This window comes from Moschus berezovskii, chromosome 22 (assembly GCF_049115385.1).
Source record: "Moschus berezovskii isolate FMDL1 chromosome 22, NW_MosBer_1.0, whole genome shotgun sequence".
Classification (NCBI taxonomy): Eukaryota; Metazoa; Chordata; class Mammalia; order Artiodactyla; family Moschidae; genus Moschus; species Moschus berezovskii.
The window spans coordinates 58,499,948-58,524,378 of NC_142481.1; the positions used below are offsets into that span (position 1 = coordinate 58,499,948).

At 43.9% G+C, this 24,431-nt stretch overlaps 1 protein-coding gene across 6 annotated transcripts in view; it reads right to left on the bottom strand.

Moving 5' to 3' along the window:
* The window catches only part of WWOX (WW domain containing oxidoreductase), a 958,567-nt gene that overhangs the window by 668,721 nt on the left and 265,415 nt on the right, over window positions 1-24,431 (bottom strand). For all 6 annotated transcript variants that reach the window (XM_088830823.1, XM_055413076.2, XM_088830822.1 and 3 more), the window contains exons 7-8: window positions 12,768-12,953; window positions 6,788-7,052 (exon numbers count right to left, since the gene is read on the bottom strand). In XM_088830823.1, the coding sequence (XP_088686949.1) occupies window positions 6,788-7,052; window positions 12,768-12,953 (451 nt within the window). The remainder of the gene's footprint in view (window positions 1-6,787; window positions 7,053-12,767; window positions 12,954-24,431) is intronic.

A 24,431-nucleotide genomic window follows, 5' to 3' on the forward strand; every position in this document is an offset into this window, starting at 1 on the left:
GACAGACGTTAAACACGAGACTGTGGGGACTATTTCTCTAAATTGCATCTGTGTTCAACATTACCAAGGTGAGACCCCCGGCTCCTTCATTCACTCAGCTGGCACGTGTCGATGGGCGTGTCATCACACACCAGACACTAACACAGGATGAGCAATGGCCTTTATAAAAGCACATCATGGGGGATCCTGTCCAAATGCGGACCTAAGGCTTCCATGAGCTGTGATGCTTGGAACGAGTTTTGAAGGATGACTACAAAGTAACTAGGCATGGAGGGGAAGGCGCATTCATCGAGAATTCGTCTAGGGAGCAGTTTTGCTTCAGCACCCTGGAGAAGGAAGGAGAACGGGCTGGAAGCGCCTGGAAGTACAGCTGGGTAAATGTGAGGGGACCAGATAAGGCCGGGTTCCTACCATTTAATTCTCACTCACTTCCACAATGATTCTATAGATAGCACTCCCATTAGACAGATGAGGAAACTTTATGTACACAAGACAGTCTGCTCAGAAGCCATCATCCTACCCTTTTATCCTTGCCATCAGATCTTGCCTTTCACTCTAGAAACATGAAACGCCAAAATGCACTCACTCTCCCAGGCTCCCTTGCACCCAGGGTCTGGACAGGTAGGTCAATCCTGGCCAACAGGAGCTGAGAAGTCTGTGAGGGAAGACAGTTCTGAGACAGAATGTTCTCCTCCTGGATAAAGGAAGAAAGCACGCAAAGAGGGATGTCATTCCTCCCACCCTGACTTCACAGGGTGAAGGTGCAAAGGCTGGTGCTGCTGCAGCCATCATACACTCCGGAGGGAAAAATCAGGACAATCACAGAGAAACTGCCTAAATATTAGCCAAAGGACACCCTGGCTGCCTAGGGACTTCAAAAAGAAAAACAAAAAACAAAAAAACCTCTCTTATTCCAACAACTTTTAATTGGATGTTGACTCACAGCCCAAAACATCTAAAAAATGTTTGGCAAAAAATGAGCCTGAGAGAGGGTGAATCATTTCAAAATTATACAACTAGAAAAAGGGGGGAAATGTGAATTCTGAACATATGCCTACTGATTCTAAATCCCATGCTCCTTTTCATTTGATCATATCCTTTAGACTTTGAACTGGGCAAACACTGTAAACCTTAAAGCTCCAAACAGAGTTGAGAGATGATGAATAAAACCAATGCTAATAATAACCCTGAAAAAATAAGAAGAATGTCTGAGGCTGTGGAGACGTGGCTTCCGCAAGGGGAAGAATCCACCATGGGGGCAGAAGGGGTGGTTACAGAGAAGCCGAAGTGTGGCCCAACCACAGAGGGGTCCTAGCAGTCTGGTTTTCTAACATATCTAGCCTGGCAAGAACAAGGCAGCCAGAGAATTCAGCCCTCACTTGGGAGTCTCAAAATATTTACATTAGTGAAGAATATGCTGAAATTTCCACTTTGAAAACCATGTTTCCTCCTCTCAGCACAGAAGAAGGCCCCTTGATTTTCTACTCCAGTGTACCCGCAGAGATTCAGACAGGGACTTTTGTCCTTGGTCCGATTCAGAGCATGGTCAACCAGAGGCATTTAAAGGGGAGGAGTGGGGGAGGGATAGTATTTTTCTAAAATACTAATTTAAAGAACAAATCAACATCTATTATCTCCTTCATTATGTTTTTAATTGTACAACTATAAATCACCCTGCCGCGGGTTATTCAAGGGCAGAATTACCAGGCTTGGCTTTCACGAAGGTTAGAAGAATGACACCGTGCGCTTTTCCTAGTTATAATTTATAACTGTGCAACAGGAACAGCATCGTGAGCCCGTCCATCAGCGGGGGGGCTGCACATCTGCTAAAACTCAACACAAAGACTCAGTGCAGCCCCAGGAAATGTAACCCAGTCGCTTCAGAAGTTCCACAAACTCAGTTGCTTGTGTTTTTTTTTAATGTAAAAAGATTTGAAAATGCGGTCCCCCTAAAACATCTGCTAAGCTCTTGCTACCCTAACACATGATACCCTTTCTACCATTACCCATGCCAACGCAAATATGTGGTTGCACAAAATACTTCAAGGGGCACGTGACGGGGGCTCAGCTTCACACTTACATACTGATGGCAAAGGGCTGGCATGGACCTAGGAATCTGAACTGAGACGTGGTTTACGAGGACTGCAAGTTCCTGCGGGGGAAAAGGGGGAGAGAGTGCGCTTCATGAAGGTGCTTTCAAATGGTTTAAAAAGCAAACAACCGCAGAGCTGGATCCATGTGGCAGGGCTGGTGGTATATTTGACAAAGAAAATGAACTTGGACAAGTAGCTGGCCAAGGGCTGCCAGCTGATATTTCAACTTCTTGAACAAGCTGGGTAAGTTCCCTGTGTTTTTTCAGTGTTTCTAACGTAAAAGTGCTGTAAGCAATTAGTGAAGGCATACACGCTGATACATTTAGGCTTCATGGTGTCTGGGCTTACCGGTCAAGCTGCATCCTACTTCGGTGTGTGGCAACAACTGAAAAATAGCCAAAACTACTTTTGAGAACCTCTTATATCACTAGACAAAACAACACACCTGGTTTTGTGAATTAAGCCCCAGACAGTAATATGGATGTATAAATACATTATAGACACATAAATATAATATATATAAATGCATCCATATGCAACATGCAATTTTAGAGTCCATATGAAAAAATGTAATTTTAGAGGTATTTAAATAAAAAGCAAGATAGGCAGGAAAATAAGCACGTAACACAGATGGATGGATGTGACTTTGTAAACTAGAAGACTTCTGTCAACTCGAGTTTCCTTCAAGATATTGATCAAGCAGCTAAAGAACCCTGTTATCTTTTCTAAAACAACATTCTAGAAAATCCTAGTCTCATTTTTATCTATTATTTTAATTGTAACATAAGTTGGAGGGAGGAGAGAAAAATGCTTGTCTCCCCAGAAACCCCCATATAAAGGTAGTGACCTCTGGACCTCCAAAGGAAGAAGTGTCAGAGACAGGCTCCACCGGCAGGGGTCTCTGTGTCGAGAATTAATCCCTAAGAGTTTCTCATTAGTGATTATTATACTGCAGGCGGCCAAAATGGAAATATTAATTAATTTCAAAGTGATAATGCATTTACAGCAACAATTAGAAATGTATAACTGTAAAAGGGCAACATTTAAAAGACAGATTACATTTAATAAAGTTGCACAAGAACATCCAATTGTAAAATTACTAATCTGCAACAATATTCCTTAAAGAGGCACTTAAAATAGCCTGACTCCATGAAGGGTGACCTAATTACTGTAACTAAAATCACTGTAGTCACAGCTGCTGCTGCTGCTGCTGCTGCTGCTAAGTCACTTCAGTCGTGTCCGACTCTGTGTAACCCCATAGACAGAAGCCCACCAGGCTTCCCCGTCCCTGGGATTCTCCAGGCAAGAACACCGGAATGGGTTGCCATTTCCTTCTCCAATGTGTGAAAGTGAACAGTGAAAGTGAAGTCCCTCAGTCGTGTCCAACCCTTAGCGACCCCACGGACTGCAGCCCTCCAGGCTCCTCCATCCATGGGATTCTCGTAGTTACAGCAAGTCACAGCAAATAAAAAAGGGATGTCGATATTAGAATACTGCTGTTTAATACTTAAGGGAGCCGGCGACGGCGGAGAAGAAAGGCAGCCTTCCCAGCACAAGGCTGTGCTGTGTTTGTTTCCTTGACCTTGTACAATGGAATGTACTCCAGCAACTCTGAGGTTCAAAGGAAAAGGGGCGATGGCAGAGCACTAAGAACATGAGCCCCTGGGTGACTGGGACCCTGCATCTGTGCTCAGGCTCTCCATGAACGTTTCGGATCCAACTTTTACATGGGGTGGGAACGTGGATGCAACAACATGGTTTAGGTCCAAAAGCAGGTCTGCATTAAAATGGCAGACCTTCATCCACAAAACAATGTCTTAGCATGATAGATGCAGTGCTAAGCCCCGTACAGAAGGATAAGACCCCAGGCTGACTCTTCCAGTGAGTCTGGTCTGTCCTACCAGCAAAATAGTAGATCCCTCATCTCCCTGGCGAAAGATCTCCCCCACATACAGAGTCCTACACCTTCATGGAACAGAAGTGACTGGCTGTGAGTGTCAAAAGACCAGGGAGCCCATTCCACCTCTTTACGAATCTCAGTCATGTGGGACTCAATGTCTAAGAACCACCACCAAATACCTAGACACATAAAGACACCACAGGTGCTGCCACAGTAATGTCTATTACTGTCAATCCTCACACCAACCTGTGTTGCCATTTTGGTTGAGAGCTAACAAGCTCAGGAAGGTCATGCGTCTGGCCCAAGTTCTCCCAACGCCAAGGGTGAGAGCTGGGCTTGGCCATCAGGATCATGAGCAAGAGAGCTGGTCACTCTACTCTCCCAGGCAGCAGCCTTCTCACACGCACCACCACCAGAATGCCCTGTCAAGTCCTTTTCCTAACTCAGGTTAAGGGTTTACCTCCCTTGCCTTTCATAGTCCATCACTGCCGAAAAAACTTAGATAAAATTCAGTGTTCTTTTTTGGCTATGTCACCAATTTTCTCCAAGCCTTCTCAAGGGTTATCTGCTCATTTTCCCAAACGCCCCTTTCACCCAGAGCCACAGAGACCAGTTCCTGTTTGATTTGGTGCCCCAGGCTGCTCCCAGTGGGCATTTTCCTGACTGGAGGACCAGGGACCAGGGTTGGGAGGAGGCCAAGGTCTGTGTACCCAGATGGGGAAAGGGAGGAATAAGCCACGTGTGCTGGGCATCAGGCATCACTGGACCAGCTCCAAGTATGGTGAGTGGGTACCTTCTCCTAATACCCTGTGCCACCCACCTGTATGGTAACACTTCTGCCTAGGTTTCCAACTCCACACTTTGCTTTTCCACTTGGTTTGTGTTCCGACCAGAGTTACCATCAAATAGTATTAGTTATTAATACCACCCAGTTCTCTGTGATCATGACATGGCTGCCTGCCTGATTTCACTTTCCGGCACTTTCAGAAACCCTCCTGATACATCCAAGGAGCCGACAATACAGCCCGACTCAGCTAAACGCAGGTTTACGTGCTATGTTCATGTGAAGTATTAGATCCCCTAACCCAAGAAACGGAAAACCACCCTACCCAACCTTTTACTTTCCCAGAGCCAGTCTTCCTCCTCCTCCCGCCTGCACCAGCAAGGGTTTTTAAGCCCTGCGATCTCATCACAGAATAAGAGTCGTTGTCACTGTCCATCAAGGTGCCCTCAGCGAGTGGAGTCCACATCCAACAGTGTAACAGATGGTTACACCACCCTCCATGACAGTCTGAGTCATCACAGACCCACAGCGAGCTCTTTCCCATCACACTCCTCTGATTAGAGAAATCCCAGAAGAAGAAAGAAACAAGACTCTGGTTTCACAGAAACGAGTTCCTTCGCTTTCAGTTCAGTTCAGTTCAGTCGCTCAGTCGTGTCCGACTCTCCGCGACCGCATGAATCACAGCACGCCAGGCCTCCCTGTCCATCACCAACTCCCGGAGTTCACTCCTTCGCTTTCACCAATGTTCAAATACAAGTGAGAAAATTCAAGACCCAGAGATTACAAATTCTACTTGATGATTGGTCCACTGGTCGTGAAGGTGCAGGGCCAATGGAAAGTGAGAAACGACGCTCCTCTCTCCTCTCCCACTTCCTAAACTTGAACAACTCACCCACAGGCCTGCCAGTGGCGCTGGCAGCAGTCCAGACCAATATTCTTAAGGCAGTGAGGAAAATCATGGTCAAAGACGCCCTTGCGGAAGACCTACTCTAGTGTAGTCACAGGAAATCAGGCAATCGGGGACCATCAGAAGGCTGGGACACACACTCCGCTTGAACTTGGAGAACTGCTCTCCAGAGTTCCTCTCAATTCTTTGGTTCTTTAAGTATCCAACTCCTGGATTACATCTATTTACTTTACATAAGAAACACCTACGTAATTGAAATTTTTTAAAATGTGCTTACTTTCTTCCTATGCACATCAAAAGATTTTCCTTGTTGTTGAAGATTTTCCTTGTTGTGTTTGTCACCCACAAACATGAAGTTTAAGTAGGTGGGAAATTTTAGAGACCTGTACTTTAGAAAAGTACCATACCAAATGTACTGTGTACAATGCGCATTCTTCACTCAAATGACTTCCTGCTCAATGCTTTCATGAAAGAAGTGTTCAGAGACAGCTGTGAGAGGGCCATCAAAAACAGGAGAACTTCACACTTACCTTGTGAAGTCCAAGTCAAAACATGGTAGTCTGAAGCATCCAAAGGACTTACCTTTGGCGAAGTACAGAATAAAATGCGCCTCCAGCTGACAAAGGATGCTCCAGCAGAGGTTTACACCCATTAAAAGAAGAATTTAGAGCAAAAATACAGACTCTCAATGGAAACAAAGGAACCACATTTGCTGAGAATGCAAAAGTCACAAACCCATGCTATTTACCTGCTAACATAAAACACATTTTGGAAGGACTGCGCTTATTGAAACAAAAAAAAGATTACATCAAATATAAACAAACCATCTCCATCAGCCATATTAACACAATAGCGAAAACGCACATCTTCTCTCTGGGGCTTGGAGACATCTCTAGAGAAACAGATGAGAACTCAAGTCAACTGAAATGTGCTCAAGTGCCCCGTCTCATCCCTCTAAAAGGCCTGTTGACGTGATGCTCAAGACCAGACTCATTCTCATGAGAGGTGAGAGGCCAAGGAAGGGAGTGTGCCTGGGTTTCTCTAGTACCCTTTCCGGAAAGGCGCACTAGAGGTGTGCGTGGCAAGTGCGGCTGTGGACTCACCATGGACTTGGTGAAGGGTCTCGCCAAGCTGAAGAGCAGCGTGTACACCCACCAGCCTCGATGAAGGGCGGAGTACATCATGTTCCCGGGGTGCACTGCATTCGATGTGACCCCACGTGGGGACAGGCGGCGGTGGAGCTCGTTGGAGAACAGGATGTTGCACAGTTTGGACCGGTTGTAGGCCAGCATGGCCCAGTAGTCGTTTTTTGATGGAGAAAGGCGGCTAAAGTCTAGTTTTCCCGAGGAATCATTAATATCTGTAAATCTAAAAAAAAAAAGAAAACGTGATATGAATCGGTCAGTCCCTGACTTCTGATATAACTTTGTGTTTTTATTAGAAATGTGAGAAAACCATGCAGAGATGACTAAAATCTCAATTGGGTGAACATCGAAACAAAGTCTCCTTAAAAAGAGACGATGGTGATTTCACAATATAAGCCAACCAGGTCCAAAGACACACTTCATAAAGGGCCAGACTCATAAATGGAGTGGTCTTCACTGAACCCCCATCCACTACCCCTGCCTCTAACATCTGCTTTTTCAAAACCTTCAACAGGAAGTTCAAGGATAATTAAATTAAATGGGAAAACATTTTAAATAAAGGGCTGCTGCTTTTGGAAGCAAAAAGACACTGCACTCCTAACCCTTGCCAGGTTTTCCTGGGTTATTTTAGTCAGTGTTTGTGCCCTGTATGTTTTCATTGGATCATCCAAGTAAATATAGATGAGCCTTGCTGCCTCCAAGACTCTCGTCCAGATTAAAAATTAATGATTACAAAGGGGTTATAACCTTGGTGAGGTGCCATCAGTAGTCTCGTACGTTTAAAAGATAAATGTAAACAAAGCCAAAATGAGTGCTGGCAGAGTCTCATGTTTTTAAGTATACCCATGGCATGGATACACACAAATCAAAGTAAGTAGCTGATGTTTTATAATTGGGTCTGACGGAGTCGTTAAACACCAGCTGTTTGTTTCTTTCCTTCCTTTCTTCTTTTTTTAATGACAACAAAGTAGTGACTTCCCTAACAACCAAAAGAAAGAAAGAAAAAAAAATGATCATAACAGAAGGAATTCAGTCTCGTATTCTTTAAGGAACCCTCAGAGTTTGCTAAATTATCTCCGGGCATTTTCCCCAAATAATAAGGGAGCGTATGAGGGCACTGGGAACAAATGCTGAGGAAAAGGAAAGCAAAAGGTGACGTGTAAATGATAGAACCATCTGGTAGTTCCTTATACAAGCTAGCAGTTCATGTGGAGCTAGGACCAAGAAATCCATGTCTTCATGAAAATTAAGTACCCCTTCTCCAGGACTTCTCCAGTGACATCCCGTTTCTGGTATTAAATGACTTCGCCAAGACGAAGTCATCAACAAGCTGATGGCTGGACACGGCAGTGAGACCCTGAAATGGATCACTGGCTGGCTGTTTCCAGGTCCCCAGACCACGGGAAGAGCCCAGACTTCCAAGCTTAATCGTCTGGAGCAGTGGGACTTAGCAGGAAATTTGGAAATTTACGGGGGCCTTTTTCTGGTTGTCATAACGATTGCTGGTGGGGTGCCAGGGACGGTGGATGTCCCATCAGGCAAGGGGAGCCTTGCTCAAGCAAGACAGCCCCTCTGGACACGCATGAGGATGAAAGCCTCTGCGTAATTATCTGAGACTAGAATCGAGCTGTGCTCTGCACAGATGCACCGTTCTAACAGCTACTGAACTTCCAAGAGTGGAGCGCCACAGCTATGTGAGTGAGGAAGGGGTGTGCTTTGGGATTCTGGAGGATGAGGGGGGAGGTGGGGCTTGACCCGAGGCTGGTGGCACTGGAAGTCACAAGGCCACACACCTGCCAACAGTCAGCAGGTGTGAAGATCCTGTTGGAGGGTCATGCACTCCAATGACTTTCCATGCCTGAAGTCCTGCCTATGCGCTGACACGCTGGAACACATGCTATTTTAGCTTCACAGTCATTTTGTCCCTACATTACAGGTAGGTAAGTTCACTGAGTTACAACATACATGTGCAGGGAAGTTATATCATTTCTGAAATTTATTTCAACACAGTGATAAGGTGTTACAGAAGAGCTGTCACACACACACAAAAAGGACTGCTGAGTTGCAGATACAATGATCAAAGGTATGGGCCACATCCCAGAAGTTCTACATGCTCTGGGAAGAAAAGAACACCAAGGATTTAGACAACATCTAACAGGTACAGGGTGAATATAGCATGCTTCGCTCACTCTCTGCTCTGTTCTCATCACCCTTCTTGGCATCTTTACTTAGCCCAATCCAACTCAGGTGTCACTTCTTCCAGGAAGCTCTCCCTGACTAACTCTTCCTTGGCCTGCTATCACAATGATTTCTTGGGTGGCAGTGAGGGTCATACTGAAAGAAACCAGAGCAGATGGAAATGAAGTGTCCATTTTTCCAGGACCTGGTCCATCGTATTCCTACTGTTCAAGGACCTGCCACCCCTGCAACATGACCAACAAAGCAAGTCAAGCCACCTTGGCACTTTGTACCTCTGTTCTGACCATACAGACCACTCTTCACCTGCTTCCAAGCCTAGACTGTGAATTCCCAAGAGATGGACAGTGAACTCCTTGAATGTTGCCTATGGCATACAGTGAGGATTAAATACAGTATTAAAAAATTGAACCCATAGTCATGGGTTCATAATTCTAAATTAAGAGCCAAGTTTTCCTTATTACAAAAAGCTTTGTTTGAGCTTTGTGCAGAAGGCAAGTTTTGCCGCTGGGTTCAGATGTTTTATGCTTTTCATGAACATGTGCAGGTAGCACTTTATCAGGTTGAGAGTGACTTCCTCACTTTGGCTTTTTAATGATAATGCAGACTTGGGAATACTGAGTTAGATTCAACCCCTAAGAGGAGGCAGGTGTGCCTTCCTAATCCCCAACCTAGAAGCGAGGCCAAAACAAAACAAAATCCACCATGATGAGAAGTTAGATGGAACCAGGTTGAAGGAAGGTTTGGAGATGGAGAAGCACAGCTATTAACACTAGGCCCTCCGTCTGCTTGCCATCAGCAGAGCCCTAGTTCCTGCCCTGCTGATCCCCTGAGCAGTGCACTCATTTCTAAGGCCTGATTAGCTTGTATTGACAGTTCTCCAGGGAGTGGGGAGGGTGGGCAAGCTTTCTGATTCCTCTGAGCTGGGCCCGGCTTCCTGAAAAATGACCATGTTCACCTCTCAGCTCAAGAGGCAGCAAAACAAGTCTGCAAAGGCTGACTACCCTGTTTTCAAGCTGAAAAATTGACAAAGCCAAACAATAAAGTCTTAATAGAGTTATCTTCCTACTGGGACACTAACATGTTAACACTTGCTCTCTGGACATTAACATCTGCTGCTGGAGAAGACCTCTATCTTGTATTTCTCTAAATACTTCTCCTTTATTTTATTTTTTTAAACAGAGGATTTTTAAATAACCCAAGTAACATAATTAGGCTGGATTCTATGGAGACAAAAGTTAGTGTGTTCAAAGAATAGGACTGAATTTGCATCCGAGGCTGTGTGTGTGTGTGCGTATGTGTGTTGTGTGTGTGGCAACTTGGTACTCCACACAGCTGCAGCCATCTACCGCCCTTCAGCCAGCACTCCACTCTTTTCATTCTATTTTAATTGGTATCTGGGAAATTTTTCACAGCAAGGAAGTTCTCGTTTTCACACGGTGGATTTGAGGTATGCAGAAACTCGACTCACTTGTCCCGACCCCAGATGAGTGACTAAAGTACAGGGGCGACTCAGGGAGGCTCATAAATACTTTGCCGTGGGGCAGTCTGGGATGACATCTTCTGCAAACCTCGGACTTTATTTTCCCCTAACAGGGGGGCTCAACTCCAACGAAGAGATTCCGCCAAGGTTTATGGAGGTAATTGGATACCAACCCTTCCGTTTTACGACACGATTTTAGGGCTCTGGGTCCCTGAGCAGTGAGTGGGTGCTCTCCCAGGTCTGTGCGCCCAGGGTTCGCACTGGCTCTGGGGAGTGGCTCATGGGTAATAAACAGACGAGCTTGGGGGGATTAACATTTTGTATAAACACCCTATAATATGGGCACGAGGTCGTCGGAAAGCAGAAAACCAGTGCCCAGTGTTATCAGGAGCGGGCCTGATAACATGCACTTCAGGAAGACCTGGTCTAGAAACTAAAATGGAGTGAATTCAAGAGGCCAAAGCCCTGCCTCCCAATCCATCTATTAAATGAAATTAAGATTCGGATCTCCAATTACACTGCAGTTAAGGGGAGAACAAAGACACCACATGAAATAACCATGGTAGATCCAGACTTAGAAGGGAAGCAGGCAGCTGACAATTCCATAGACTCGCCCATTAAATACCAGCTCATTTAAACCCATCCCGGGGTGCCCTCCACATCTGGCGAAAGACGGGGACTAGCCCATTTATCCCCGCGCTCTCACCCCATGGCCTGCCCCTGCAGGGGCCTCCCCCTCACGCCTGAGCAGGGCCACTCCGCTTCCAGGAACCTGGTCTGATTTGCAAAGATAAGGATGTCCAGATTTCGTTACCACATCATTATGAGACGTTCCGTGTCTTTTAACACGGGGGAGGATTATTACCAGCATTTTCCTTTCATTTCGGCCGTCATAAATTTCAAACGGTAAAAGTAAATCTATCTGCAGTGTGTCACTTCGACCATAAGCCCCTGTGTTTGGGAGTGATAAATGGTTCAGGCTAACCCTTGGCTGGTCTCTCTCTTCCAAGTCCCAGGGGTTACATTTTATGGAAGCGTGATTAAAAAAAATAAGCTTCATTCTGGGTCACTAAAACATCTCAGGACTTAAGTCGGAGAAGAGGAAGGGGGAAAAAAACAGGCCCTGGCACGTTCTTTTTCTCCAGCTACTGTGCTAGGAGTGAAAGCCCCCATCCACACCGGGAAAATCTCCATAATGTGTATTAAACTCTAGCCTCACCCGGCAGTTCCCTCATCCTCTCCCAGTACTTCTCTAAGTTGTTTATCCAACTCTAGAAACAAATACGCTGAAAATACGAGGAAATTTTCAAATGCCTTCCTAGTCGACTGAATATTCTCCTAATGGTAATAGAAAAGAATTGCCATCTGATGTTTTAATTGAAATTTTAACCAAAACAGGCATGGCCAGATTTCTAATACGTTCTAACTACAGTACTTTCCTTTCTACAATTACACGGCTAATGTCTGCATTGAATTCCCTAATTTCTCATTATAAAACAATTGGATTTCATCTCGCGGTCTTTAATTGCATTGTTTCTACTGCTAGAATAACTGCACATTCTTCTGGGTGAGGTGGTGAGGCTGGTGAATGACAAATCAATAAAGGTCAGGCATTCAGATTTAATCAATTATTATTCCATCTCGAAGCAAAATCAATGAGGGGCTTGAAGTACAGTTATAAAAACCATCTACCGTGCTGTCTACACTACCCCTAAACAATCACCCACCACCACAAAAAATAAAGAAAACCTTGATAAGTTCAGGAGCCAGGTTGAGTACACACATTTTGGAGGAACACTAATGAAAATTATCTTCAAAAACAGAGGGCTTCCCTGGTGGCTCAGTGGTACAGAATCCGCCTGCCAATGCAGGAGACAGGGGTTCGATCCCTGATCCTGGAAGATCCCACGTGCCTTGGGGCGACTAAGCCCGTGCATCGCAACTCTTGAGTATATGCTCTTGAGTCTGGGAGTCACAACGACTGAACTACGAGGCACCTACTGAAGCCTGCGTGCTTTGGAGTCCATGAACAAGTGAAGCCACCGCAGCAAGAAACCTGGGCACCGCAACTAAAAAGGAGCTCCCCACTCGCCACAACCAGAGAGAAGCCCGCGCAGCAAGGAACAACCAGCGCAGCCGAAAATGAATACAATTATATATTTTAAAAAACTTAAAAAAAACAAAAAAAGAGCCTGGGGTGGGGACCATTAGCTGGTGAAAGGAAGGCTGCTATGACGAGAATGTCCAATTCTGACCCACCTATGGGACTCCGAGGAGACCACGACGACCCGGGCAGGGGCTGAGCGGCACAGGACGTCCTGCAGGAGCTGGACAAGGTAGAAGTGGCCCAGGTGGTTCACCTGGAAAGTGGTCTCCAGGCCGTCTTTTGTGAGGGTCCAGGGGAGCCCGAACACAGCTGCATTGCACACAAGCACGTGAAGTGACCTGGAAAACATAACCTCCCACTGTTATGCAGATATAAATACTCTGAAACCAAGGAGAGCCATGCTCCCCGCCCCCCCGGGAATAACCATTCTTCACTATCTTGCAGATTACAGGCAGCTGGAAATGGGTCACATCTGAAACAGTTCTGCTGGGGAACCGCTTCAGCTCTCAGTGGGCAATTGTGCTGAGCTGCTGGGGACCACAGGGTTCTAGCATGAGAGGCTTTCACTGCCGAAACTGAGACCGCACTGGGCAAACTGGGATGAGCTGGTCACCCTGACTGGAATACAGCTTCTACCATCTATTTAAATCTGTGCTCCCTCTACCTACTAAATGAGCAGACTTATTTATATTTAAATTATCTTGTACAAATCTGGTAAAACTATATATTCCCATGCCATGGATATTAAGTTGAAAATACTTAAATCATGTATTAATATTTTCATTATATCATGATATCTAGAAATATCTACATTACTTCACCCAGTAATCCTATTTCCAAGCAATGGGATACACTGGAGTGGCGGGGGTAGGGGCGTTCAAAGGATAGCAACTCATACCTCTAAAGGAGGTATTTTATCATTGATAATGTTTAGAATTTTCACTGAACGATGACAATATAAAGCAAAGTAACATTTAGTAATTTTACTACTGTTATTTTTCTTTTTTGATGTATTTATTTTTAATTGGAGGGTAATGACAATATTGTACTGGTTCCTGCCATACATCAACGTGAATCAGCCACAGGTATACGCACGGCCCCTCGCTCCCACCTCATCCCACAGGCTGAGCTCGAGGCGTTACACAGCAACTTCTCATTAGCCATCTATTTTACACATGGGAAGGAACATGTTTCACTGCTACTCCCTCAGTTTGTCCCACCTTCTCCTTCCCTGCTGTGTCCACAGTCTGTCCTCTACGTCTGAGTTTCTATCCCTGCCCTGCTGATAGATCCATCAGTACCATCTTTCTAGATTCCATTGTTACTAAACAATATTTGCTTTGCTGTTTCTGACCTGCTTCACTCTGTCCCCACAAGGGCAGACGGTTCCTACAGCCACCCCCTACCCACTCCATATGCCACTGCTTCTGTACTGGATTAAATGGTGGACCCAAAAGATAGGTTCACTAGGAACCTGTGAATGGTACCTTATTGGAGAAAAGGGTCTTTGCTAATGTTAATTAAGTTCAAGATTTTGAGATGAGATCACTCAGGAATAAGGGAAAACTAAATGCTACTGACAAGTGTTCTTACAAAAGAAGAGCATGACAGAAGGCACAGAGAAGACTCTGTGAAGACAGAGGCGGAGACCAGAGAGATGCATCTGCAAAGCAAGGGGGTGGAAGAGTGCCCACCAGCGCCAGAAGGTTGTGAGGGGCGTGGACTGGACCCTCCCTCAGCGCGGCCAGGAGGGACCAACCCGGTACATGCCTTGGTTTCAGACTTTAGGCCTCCAGAACTGGGATAAATTACATTCCTGCTTTTCCGTAAGACACCAAGTGTGCAGTAATTTGTTACAGCAGCCCTAGCAAACTAGTACAGTTTCCAAGATTCATCCTCAAGGGTGAGTAATAATTATATATATATATGAGGTAGAATTATTAAACTGTATGTGAACTAGAAACAACTTAAATTCAACAGCAGAGATTAGATAAATCAGCAACGATTAAGTCAGAGATTCCCAAAATTCTCAAGCCAACTGAAAAAGCAAGAAATTAAATGTTATATGTCTGATGCATATCCCTCCCTCCCCCACCAAAAAAAAAGATTTTTATACATTCAGACAGCAAAACAGGAAGTACAGAAAAATGTTAGCTCTGTATGTGTAGGATATCGTTAGACTGCTTACCTCTTTTTTTAAATGGTTTTTGTTATCGTCCAAATTTTCTTTATATGCATGGATTTCTTTAAAAAATTACTGAGATGCAATTCAATTCACAAGGCATACAATTTACCCTTCTGAAAGTGTGCAATTCAATGGTTTTTAATATATTCACAACTTGTGCAACCATCATCACATGTCAATTTTACAACGTTTTCATATCCCCAAAAAGCAACCCCATATCCATTAATAGTCACTAACCACTCCCACCCACAAGACACCATTAATCTGCTTGCTATCTGATAGATCTGCCTATTCTGGGTATTAAATATAAATGGAATCATGCAGTATGTGGTCTTCTGTGGCTGACTTTCTTCATTACACATAACATTTCCAAAGTTCATCCATGTTGTTGCACGTTATCAGCTCTTCATTGTTTTCTATGGCCAAAACCTACACTGCATGGAAATATCATGCTTTCACCGAACCATCTGCTGAACTACCAGCTGATGGACATTCCAGTTTTTTCCATTTTTTTGTTACTGTGAATATTACTGCTATGAACAATCATTTACAGGTTATTGTGGAAATATATGTTTTTTATTTCTCTTGAGTATATATGTAGACGTGGAACTGCTGGGTCATACAGTTAATTCTATGCTTAACTTTGGAACTCTGCATTCAGATGCGTATATCTTTCCTTTTCTCCTTTGCTTTTCGCTTCTCTTCTTTTCACAGCTATTTCTAAGTCCTCGTCAGACTGCCATTTTGCTTTTTTGCATTTCTTTTCCATGGGGATGGTCTTGATCCCTGTCTCCTGTACAATGTCACGAACCTCCATCCATAGTTCATCAGGCACTCTATCTATCAGATCTATTCCCTTAACTCTATTTCTCACTTCCACTGTATAATCATAAGGGATTTGATTTAGGTCATATCTGAATGGTCTAGTGGTTTTCCCTATTTTCTTCAATTTCAGTCTGAATTTGGTAACAACGAGTTCATGATCTGAGCCATAGTCAGCTCCTGGTCTTCTTTTTGCTAACTGTATAGAGCTTCTCCATCTTTGGCTGCAAAGAATATAATCAATCTGATTTCGGTGTTGACCATCTGGTGATGTCCATGTGTAGAGTCTCCTCTTGTGTTGTTGGAAGAGGGTGTTTGCTATGACCAGTGTGTTCCCTTAGCAAAACTCTATTAGCCTTTGCCCTGCTTCATTCCGTGCTCCAAGGCCAAATTTGCCTGTTACTCCAGGTGTTTCTTGACTTCCTACTTTTGCTTTCCAGTCCCCTATAATGAAAAGGACATCTTTTTTGGGTGTTAGTTCCAAAAGGTCTCATAGGTCTTCATAGAACCATTCAACTTCGGCTTTTTCAGCATTACTGGTTGGGGCATAGGCCTGGATTACTGTAATACTGAATGGTTTGGTTGGAAAGGAACAGAAATCATTCTGTCGCTTTTAAGATTGCATCCAAGTACTGCATTTCGGACTCCTGTTGACCATGATGGCTACTCCATTTCTTCTAAGGGATTCCTGCCCACAGTAGTAAATATAATGGTCATCTGAGTTAAATTCACCCATTGCAGTCCATTTTAGTTCACTGATTCCTAGAATGCAAAGAATAGCAAGGAGAGATAAGAAAGTCTTCCTCAGTGATCAATGCAAAGAAATAGAGGAAAACAACAGATTAGGAAGAACAATAGATCTCTTCAAGAAAATCAGATATATCAAGGGAACATTTCATGCAAAGATGGGCTCGACAAAGGACAGAAATGGTATGGACCTAACAGAAGCAGAAGATATTAAGAAGAGGTGGCAAGAATACACAGAAGAACTGTACAAAAAAGATCTTCACAACCAAGATAATCATGATGGTGTGATCACTCACCTAGTGCCAGACATCCTGGAATGTAAAGTCAAGTGGGCCTTAGAAAGCATCACTATGAACAAAGCTAGTGGAGATGATGGAACTCCAATTGAGCTATTTCAAATCCTGAAAGATGATGCTGTTAAAGTGCTGCATTCAATATGCCAGCAAATTTGGAAAACTCAGCAATGGCCACAGGACTGGAAAAGGTCAGTCTTCATTCCAATCCCAAAGAAAGGCAATGCCAAAGAATGCTCAAACTACCGCACAATTGCACTCATCTCACACAAGCCAGGCTTCAGCAATATGTGAACCGTGAACTCCCAGATCTTCAAGCAGGTTTTAGAAAAGGCAGAGGCACCAGAGATCAAATTGCCAACATCTGCTGGATCATGGAGATAGCCAGAGAGTTCCAGAAAAACATCTATTTCTGCTTCATTGACTATGCCAAAGCCTTTGACTGTATGGATCACAAGAAACTGTGGAAAATTCTGAAAGAGATGGGAATCCCAGACCACCTGACCTGCCTCTTGAGAAACCTGTATGCAGGTCAGGAAGCAACAGTCAGAACTGTACATGGAACAACAGACTGGTTCCAAATAGGAAAAGGAGTACGTCAAGGCTGTATATTGTCACCCTGCTTATTTAATTTATATGCAGAGTACATCATGAGGAACGCTGGGCTGGAAGAAGCACAAGCTGGAATCAAGATTGCCGGGAGAAATATCAATAACCTCAGATATGCAGATGGCACTACCCTTATGGCAGAAAGTGAAGAGGAACTCAAAAGCCTCTTGATGAAAGTGAAAGAGGAGAGTGAAAGGTTGGCTTGAAGCTCAACATTCAGGAAACAAAGATCATGGCATCTGGTCCCATCTCTTCATGGGAAATAGATGGGGAAACAGTGGGAACAGTGTCAGACTTTATATTTTTGGGCTACAAAATCACTGTGGATGCTGACTGCAGCCATGAAATTAAAAGACGCTTACTCCTTGGAAGGAAAGTTATGACCAACCTAGACAGTATATTAAAAAGCAGAGACATTACTTTGCAAACAAAGGTCTGTTTAGTCAAGGCTATGGTTTTTCCAGTGGTCATGTATGGATGTGAGAGTTGGACTGTGAAGAAAGCTGATTGCCGAAGAATTGATGCTTTTGAACTGTGGTGTGGAGAAGACTCTTGAGAGTCCCTTGGACTGCAAGGAGATAAAACCAGTCCACTCTAAAGGAGATCAATCCCGGGTGTTCATTGGAAGGACTGATGCTAAAGCTGAAACTCCAATACTTTGGCCACCTCATGCGACGAGTTTACTCACTGGAAAAGATTCTGATGCTGCGAAGGATTGGGGGCGGGAGAAGAAGGGGACGACAGAGAATGAGATGGCTGGATGGCATCACTGACTCGATGGACATGAGTTTGAGTGAACTCTGGGAGTTGGTGGTGGACAGGGAGGCTTGGAGTGCTGTGATTCATGGGGTCGCAAAGAGTCGGACACGACTGAGCGACTGAACTGATGCTTAACTTCTTGAGGGATTATGGGACTGTTTCCCAAAGAGTGGCTGCACTGTTTTACATTTCTACCTGCAATACATTATGAACCCAATTTCTCCACATTCTTGCCAATATGTGTCATCATCTTTTTTTAAAGCCACCTTAGTGAGTATAAAGTGGTGCCTCAGTGTATTTTTATTTTCATTTCTCTAAAGGCTAACGATGCTGAGCATGTTTTTATGTATTTATTGGCAATTTATATTTTTAGAAAAACATCTATTGTCTATTTAGGTGCTGAGCCAATTTTTAATGGAGGTAATTATCTTATTGATTTATAAAACTTCTTTATATATTTTGGATAGGAGTGTGTTATCAGAGAAATTTGCAAAATTTCTCTCTCATTCTCTATGTTGTCTTTTCACTTTCCTGATGGTATCACTACAACATAAAAGTTTTAAGTTGTGATGAAACACAATTTACATATATATTTTCAGGGGGGGTCACTTGTGCTTTTGGGCTAAGAAACCACTGCCTAACCCAACATCACAAAAATATACTATCTTTTTTCTAAGTGGTTTATACATTTTGGTCTGTGACCCCTTTAAGCTAATTTGTATATATAGTGAACATGAGCAATCTAACTTCATTCTGTGGCATGTGAACATCCAATTGTTCTAAGATCATTTGTTGAAAAGACTATTCTTTCCCCCACTGAACTGTCTTGGCATTCTTGCTGATAAGCAACTGACCACTTATCAGTTTATTTATGGACTCGTGACTTTATCTTATTATCTGTATGTCCATGCTTATGATTATGCGAGGACCACATAGTCTTCATTACTGAAGCTCTGCAGGAAATTTTGAGAGAGGGAAATAGGGAGGAAGTCTCTCTTTTACAAAGGAGACTTAGAGCTAGCCCTTTGACAGCATGAGCTGGTCCTCTGTGGCATCCCCTGTGTAACTGTGGGTTTCCACAGTGGGCTCCCAGCCCCCGGTGCGGCCCTTTCCCCCGTGCCCGGGTGTGCACCACACACACATGCTGTTCACCCAACAGAAAGCCCCAAGGCACTCCAGTTTAAGCTTCTTTCTCCCCCACACCTCTGGACCTACTTCTTCCTGTACAAAATAGTGCCCATAGTAGCTTATCTCACAGAGCTGTCAGGAGGCTAAATGACAGGATGCATTGTGAAGTTTTTAGCAGGGTGTCTGGTTTGGTGGCTTAGATGGTAAAGCCTCTGCCTGCAATGCAGGAGACCCAGGTTTGATCCCTGGGTTGGGAAGATCTCCTGGAGAAGGAAATGGCAACCCACTCCAGTACTCTTGCCTGGAAAATCTCACGGATGGAGGAGCCTGGTAGGCTACAGTCCATGGGGTCAAAGGGTCGCAAAGAGTCAGACACAACTGAGCAACTTCACTTTCACTTTTCCAACTTTGTTCTTTTTGAAGCTTGCATTGGCTATTCAGGGTCCTTTACAGGCACGTATAAAGTTTTAGGATCAGCCTTTCAACTTCTATAAAAATTTCAGCTGCAATTTTGACAGAGTTTGCATTATATTAGTAGATTAATTTGGGGATTATGTACATTTTAACAATACTGTTTTCTATTCCATGAGTATGAGTATATTTATAATCATTTAGATCTTTTCTTAAAAAAGGTATTCATGCAAACCTTATTATCACTGAGCTATGGAAGTCTCATAGGGAAATTGTTTATTTTTCTCTGTTGTCTGATCTATTTCCAACTCATCACCTACATCAAATCTAAATGTGATGATGTGGTTGAGCTCATGGGTGTTTGATAGGAAATCATGTTTTTCCCATATGATGCCCACTACAGTTGTCCATTCATAGTTTTCCCATATGATGCCCGCTACAGTTGTCCATTCACAGCCCCTAAATAGCCCAACTGCTCTTAAATAAAAGTTGCTCAGTCATATCCAACTCTTTGCGACCCCATGGATTATACAGACCACAGAATTTCCAGGCCAGAAATACTGGAGTGGGTAGCCGTTCCCTTCTCCAGGGCAACTTCCAACCCAGGGATCAAACCCAGGTCTCCTGCATTGCAGGTGGATTCTTCACCAGCTGAGCCACCAGGGAAGCCCAATTTCTCTTTGAAGAATTGGGCAAAAATGCTTTGAGACATCTGGTCTACCTACAACATTCATCACATCCATCTCAACTCAAAGTAGAACTTACTCATGACTGTAGCCAGGATAACCCATGCTTTTAAATAAGGCCATGTACACTAGAAAAAAATCTTGGGAAAAAGGGTGAAAGGGAGAAGTGAATATATGATTTAGATATGCGCTCCTTTCAGGTTGCATCTCAAATATTTGGTCTACTTTTTAAGAGGTGCTATTTTTTTTTCTGAATGTTAAATATGGGTTAAGCACTTACTAAGAGCTTTCTGTACATAAGAACCCTAGATGACACGTGTTATTATCTCCATTTATGGTCATGAAAAAAGTGATTAGAAGATTTCCTATGATCAGATGAAGTATCAGACACAGGTTAAATAAATAAAGATGCACATAAGTGAGCAAGAATGAAATATAACGTATAACAAGATGAAATTTTAAAAAAAATCATCTGACTTCAAGAATACTACGCAATACTTTCTTTATTAGATAAGCTCCCTAGAATAGCTATAGGGAAGTGCTGAGAGAAATTCTAGCTCAGTCAAGTCATTATACTTATGTGCTGAATGAGAAAAGTAGCACACACCCCACCCAAAGATGTGACAGGCAAACACCCAGGATCTTGCGAGGTAGATGCCAGGTTCAATGGTCATCGCTCCCTTGTCTCCCTTTGTCTCCTTCTGTTTTAGCCACAAGAAAAAATAAAACTCTCACAGTTGATTGTTTTTTTTCAGAGTTTCCTTATCTTTTTTTTTTTTTTAGTTTATTTATTTTAATTGGAGGAGAATTACTTTACAATATTGTATTGGTTTTGCGATACATTGACATGAATCCACCCCGGGCGTACATGTGTTCCCCATCTTGAAGCCCCCTCCCACCTCTCTCCACCAGAGTTTCCTTATCTTTAAGAGAGGCTGGGCACTTGGAATGCTGGCAGCACATTTCTCAATAACAACACCTCCTGTAGTTACCTCTACCCATGCCTGCACGTTGGCTCAAGGAAATGCACACAGCATCAAACAAAGAAACTTGCTACCTAAGACCTCAGTCTGGACACAGGAACCCACAGAGAACCTGGGAAACCCTTTGCTCTTTCACCAAATTTAAAATATGCTTCATTAATGTTAATTGCACAACACCAGAGGCAAAATACATACTGCGTACCTAAAGCTTGTCCCCTCTATTAATTAAAAACAGGCTTATGGAATATGAAACTATAAAGTGCTAGACTTTTTTTTTTAATTGTAAAGACACTTAATTGGCTTGTACAAAAGGAAAAGAATTCCTTTCACCTCACTTTAATGAGGTTTTTATTATTCAAATGGCACATTTTGCTCAGTTTTGACTAAAAGCCACTGCGATTCAAAAGGTTCTGAGATGATGAATATTTACAGACTATCAAAAAGAAAGTTCAAACTAGAAAGACAGAATGAAAACAAAAACAGTATCATTCCAATTCCAAAATTGATGCTATTGGTCAGCATTTTCAAGGACTGATTTTTTTTCCCCTTCTCTGATGGATTCTAGTCTGTAAGGGGTGGGTGAGAACCTGAAGGGTAGGCCTCTGTGTGTACAGAACTGGAGCCGCCAACACAGGGGGTGCTGCCTGTTCTCTGCAGTTAGGATACACCCATGGGAAAAGCGCCCACATTTCTCTGGGCGTTCTCTGAGCACGCTGCTTGGAAAGTGACAATCCCATCCTCCAGGGACAATACGTGCCTTGGACCAGAGAAGTATTGCTCCATGATAAAGAGGGTGGAGTTCCAGAGATTTACAATGGGTATGGCTTCTTGTCATCAATGGGAATGCATGGACCAAGGCTTCTAGCCAGAGTAGCCTTAAGTGAGATTTCCTACTGGAAGGAGCAATGAATGCTGACAATAAACAGAAAGGAGTCGGAGTCCGAAGGCTTTAGACAGCTGATCTCCATATTTTCTTCCTGCTCTCCTCCTTCTTAAAAATTTAGGAATAAGTGACATTAAACATTATTTAATTGCAGGTGTGCAGCCCTCAAGCGTGCCATTCACTGACGATCCTCTGTCTTTCTGGCCTCTTCAATCTCTCTGTTGACTCATTCTTGCTGCCCATCAGGCTAAATAGATTGCTCAGACCAACAATTAGGAGAAAAATCAGGAAAGAAAATGGTTTAAAAAATGAACGAAAGGAAGTCAGATGGACGAGAGAAGGCTGGAGAGAGAAAGAAATGTCTAGTTGACATTGGGGCTTTTTCAAGATGCACGAAGCCTCTCTCTTCCCATTTACAGACCATGGTTTGGAAATACTTGCCTCCATTCAGAATCTCCTCCCTCGTCTGAATCTCTCGTCACCAAGGTGACTGATTTCTGCCCCACCACCGCCCAGGATCTCTCAGAGGTCTGGGGAGTGACAGCTTCTCGGTCTCGGGCCCCAGCGACCACCCCTCTACTGAAAGTGGACTTCTCTGCTGCAGGGGCCCCGGCTCCTCCCTGGTCCCGGTCCTCTTGGCCAGCTCAGATTCCAACACACAGTCTATTCTCAGGCCCCCTCCGAATGCTGCCACCGCCCACCTTCTGCCTCCTCCAGACCTCCCTCTTCGACAAGAGCTCCACCTCCAGCCTCCTTCAGGTCAGCCTAATCTCCCGTCCTTACAGCCATTTCACCCAGGCCGGGGCTCCAGACACCTCTACGAAGGTGAACTTCACAACTACAGTGCCAGGCCAACAGCCCTCCCAAGCTCCAGAACCTCATCTCCACCCACCCTAAACCTCAGCTCTGCGTCTCCTCTCCCCAAGTCCTCCCCGCTTTCCTGACTTCCATATTTCCGCAGAGGGTGATACTCTTCAGCCAGTCACCTGATGATGAAAACGCTAGAAACATGTGCTACCCCATCGTCTCCCATGGTGAGAAGCCAGTAACTCTAGAGCCTTCAGCTACTATTAGTATTTGTCCAATCCCCTTCCTTCCCAATGGAGCACAAGTGGGATAATCTGTCTAGATCTCATTTATGGGCCCCACTGTACCCATTTCCAGCAGCCGAAAGCACTGACTTGTTCAGAAAACTGCCCCTGAGTGATGAGTGCCCTCACACCTGGAAAGTCATGTCCCAAACCCAGATGTCCTCCTAACAAAGAGGACCAACTCTGGGATCCATTCTCCAGAGCTCCCTTTGGGTCAGTCTCTACCTGTTTCCTTCGTTCTCCTGCTCATCCCCCCAGTAAATCATGTGAGCAAACACCCCTGTCCCAAGTCTGATCTCCAGGGAACTCAAGCTCAGACAACCTCTGTTATTCCTCGTTTCTGCTTCTGTTGCCTTCAGCTCTAGTTACTGCAAAAGCCCACACCAAGTCTTGCCAACACCTTTGGCTCTTTTGCTTTGTTTTTGTTTAGTCACTAAGTCATGTCTGACCGTTTTGTGATCCTATGGACTACAGCCTACTAGGCTCCTTTGTCTTGTGGGATTTTTCAGGCAAGAACACTGGAGGGGGTTGCCACTTCCTCCTCCAAGCCAGCGTTCGAACCACATCTCCTGCACTGTAGGTGGATTCCTTACTGTTGAGCCACCAGGGAAGCCCTAATACCTTTGACTTCTCTCTTACTTGATCCATCATGAATACTGGGACCAAATGGAACACAATCTAAGAGTCAATCAGAGAAATTGATGAAAACATTTAAAAAATGCATAAAACTAGATTACCGATAACCAGTATGAGATATAATGTGTTAAACTCTACCAGTAGCAAAAATTTAAAGGAGATATTTTCTACCTTTCGAATTAACAGATTTTTATAGTATTATTCTATTTTTATTATGTTGTATAAAGTTGGTGGGAATATACACTCCTGCAACCGGATATGCTTTCTGTTCAGCCAATATGTTTGTGGTAATTTATTACAATAGCAAGAGAAAGCTAACAGAGTGCGGTAATAAACATTTGCTGTTTGGAGTCACTAAGTTTTGGGGGTAATTTAAGAGCAACAGATAACTAATACATGCATCATGCTTCGTGAGAGAAGCCAGACTCAAAGAGCTAAATATGGAATGCTTCCATTTAAATAACATTCCAGAAAATGCAAAACTCTAGGGACAGGAAAAAAAAAATTCAGTGGTTGCCAGGGGCTGGGTGTAAGGGGTGAGAATTACTCCACAAGGACCCAGGGACAATTGAGCAGGTAAAGG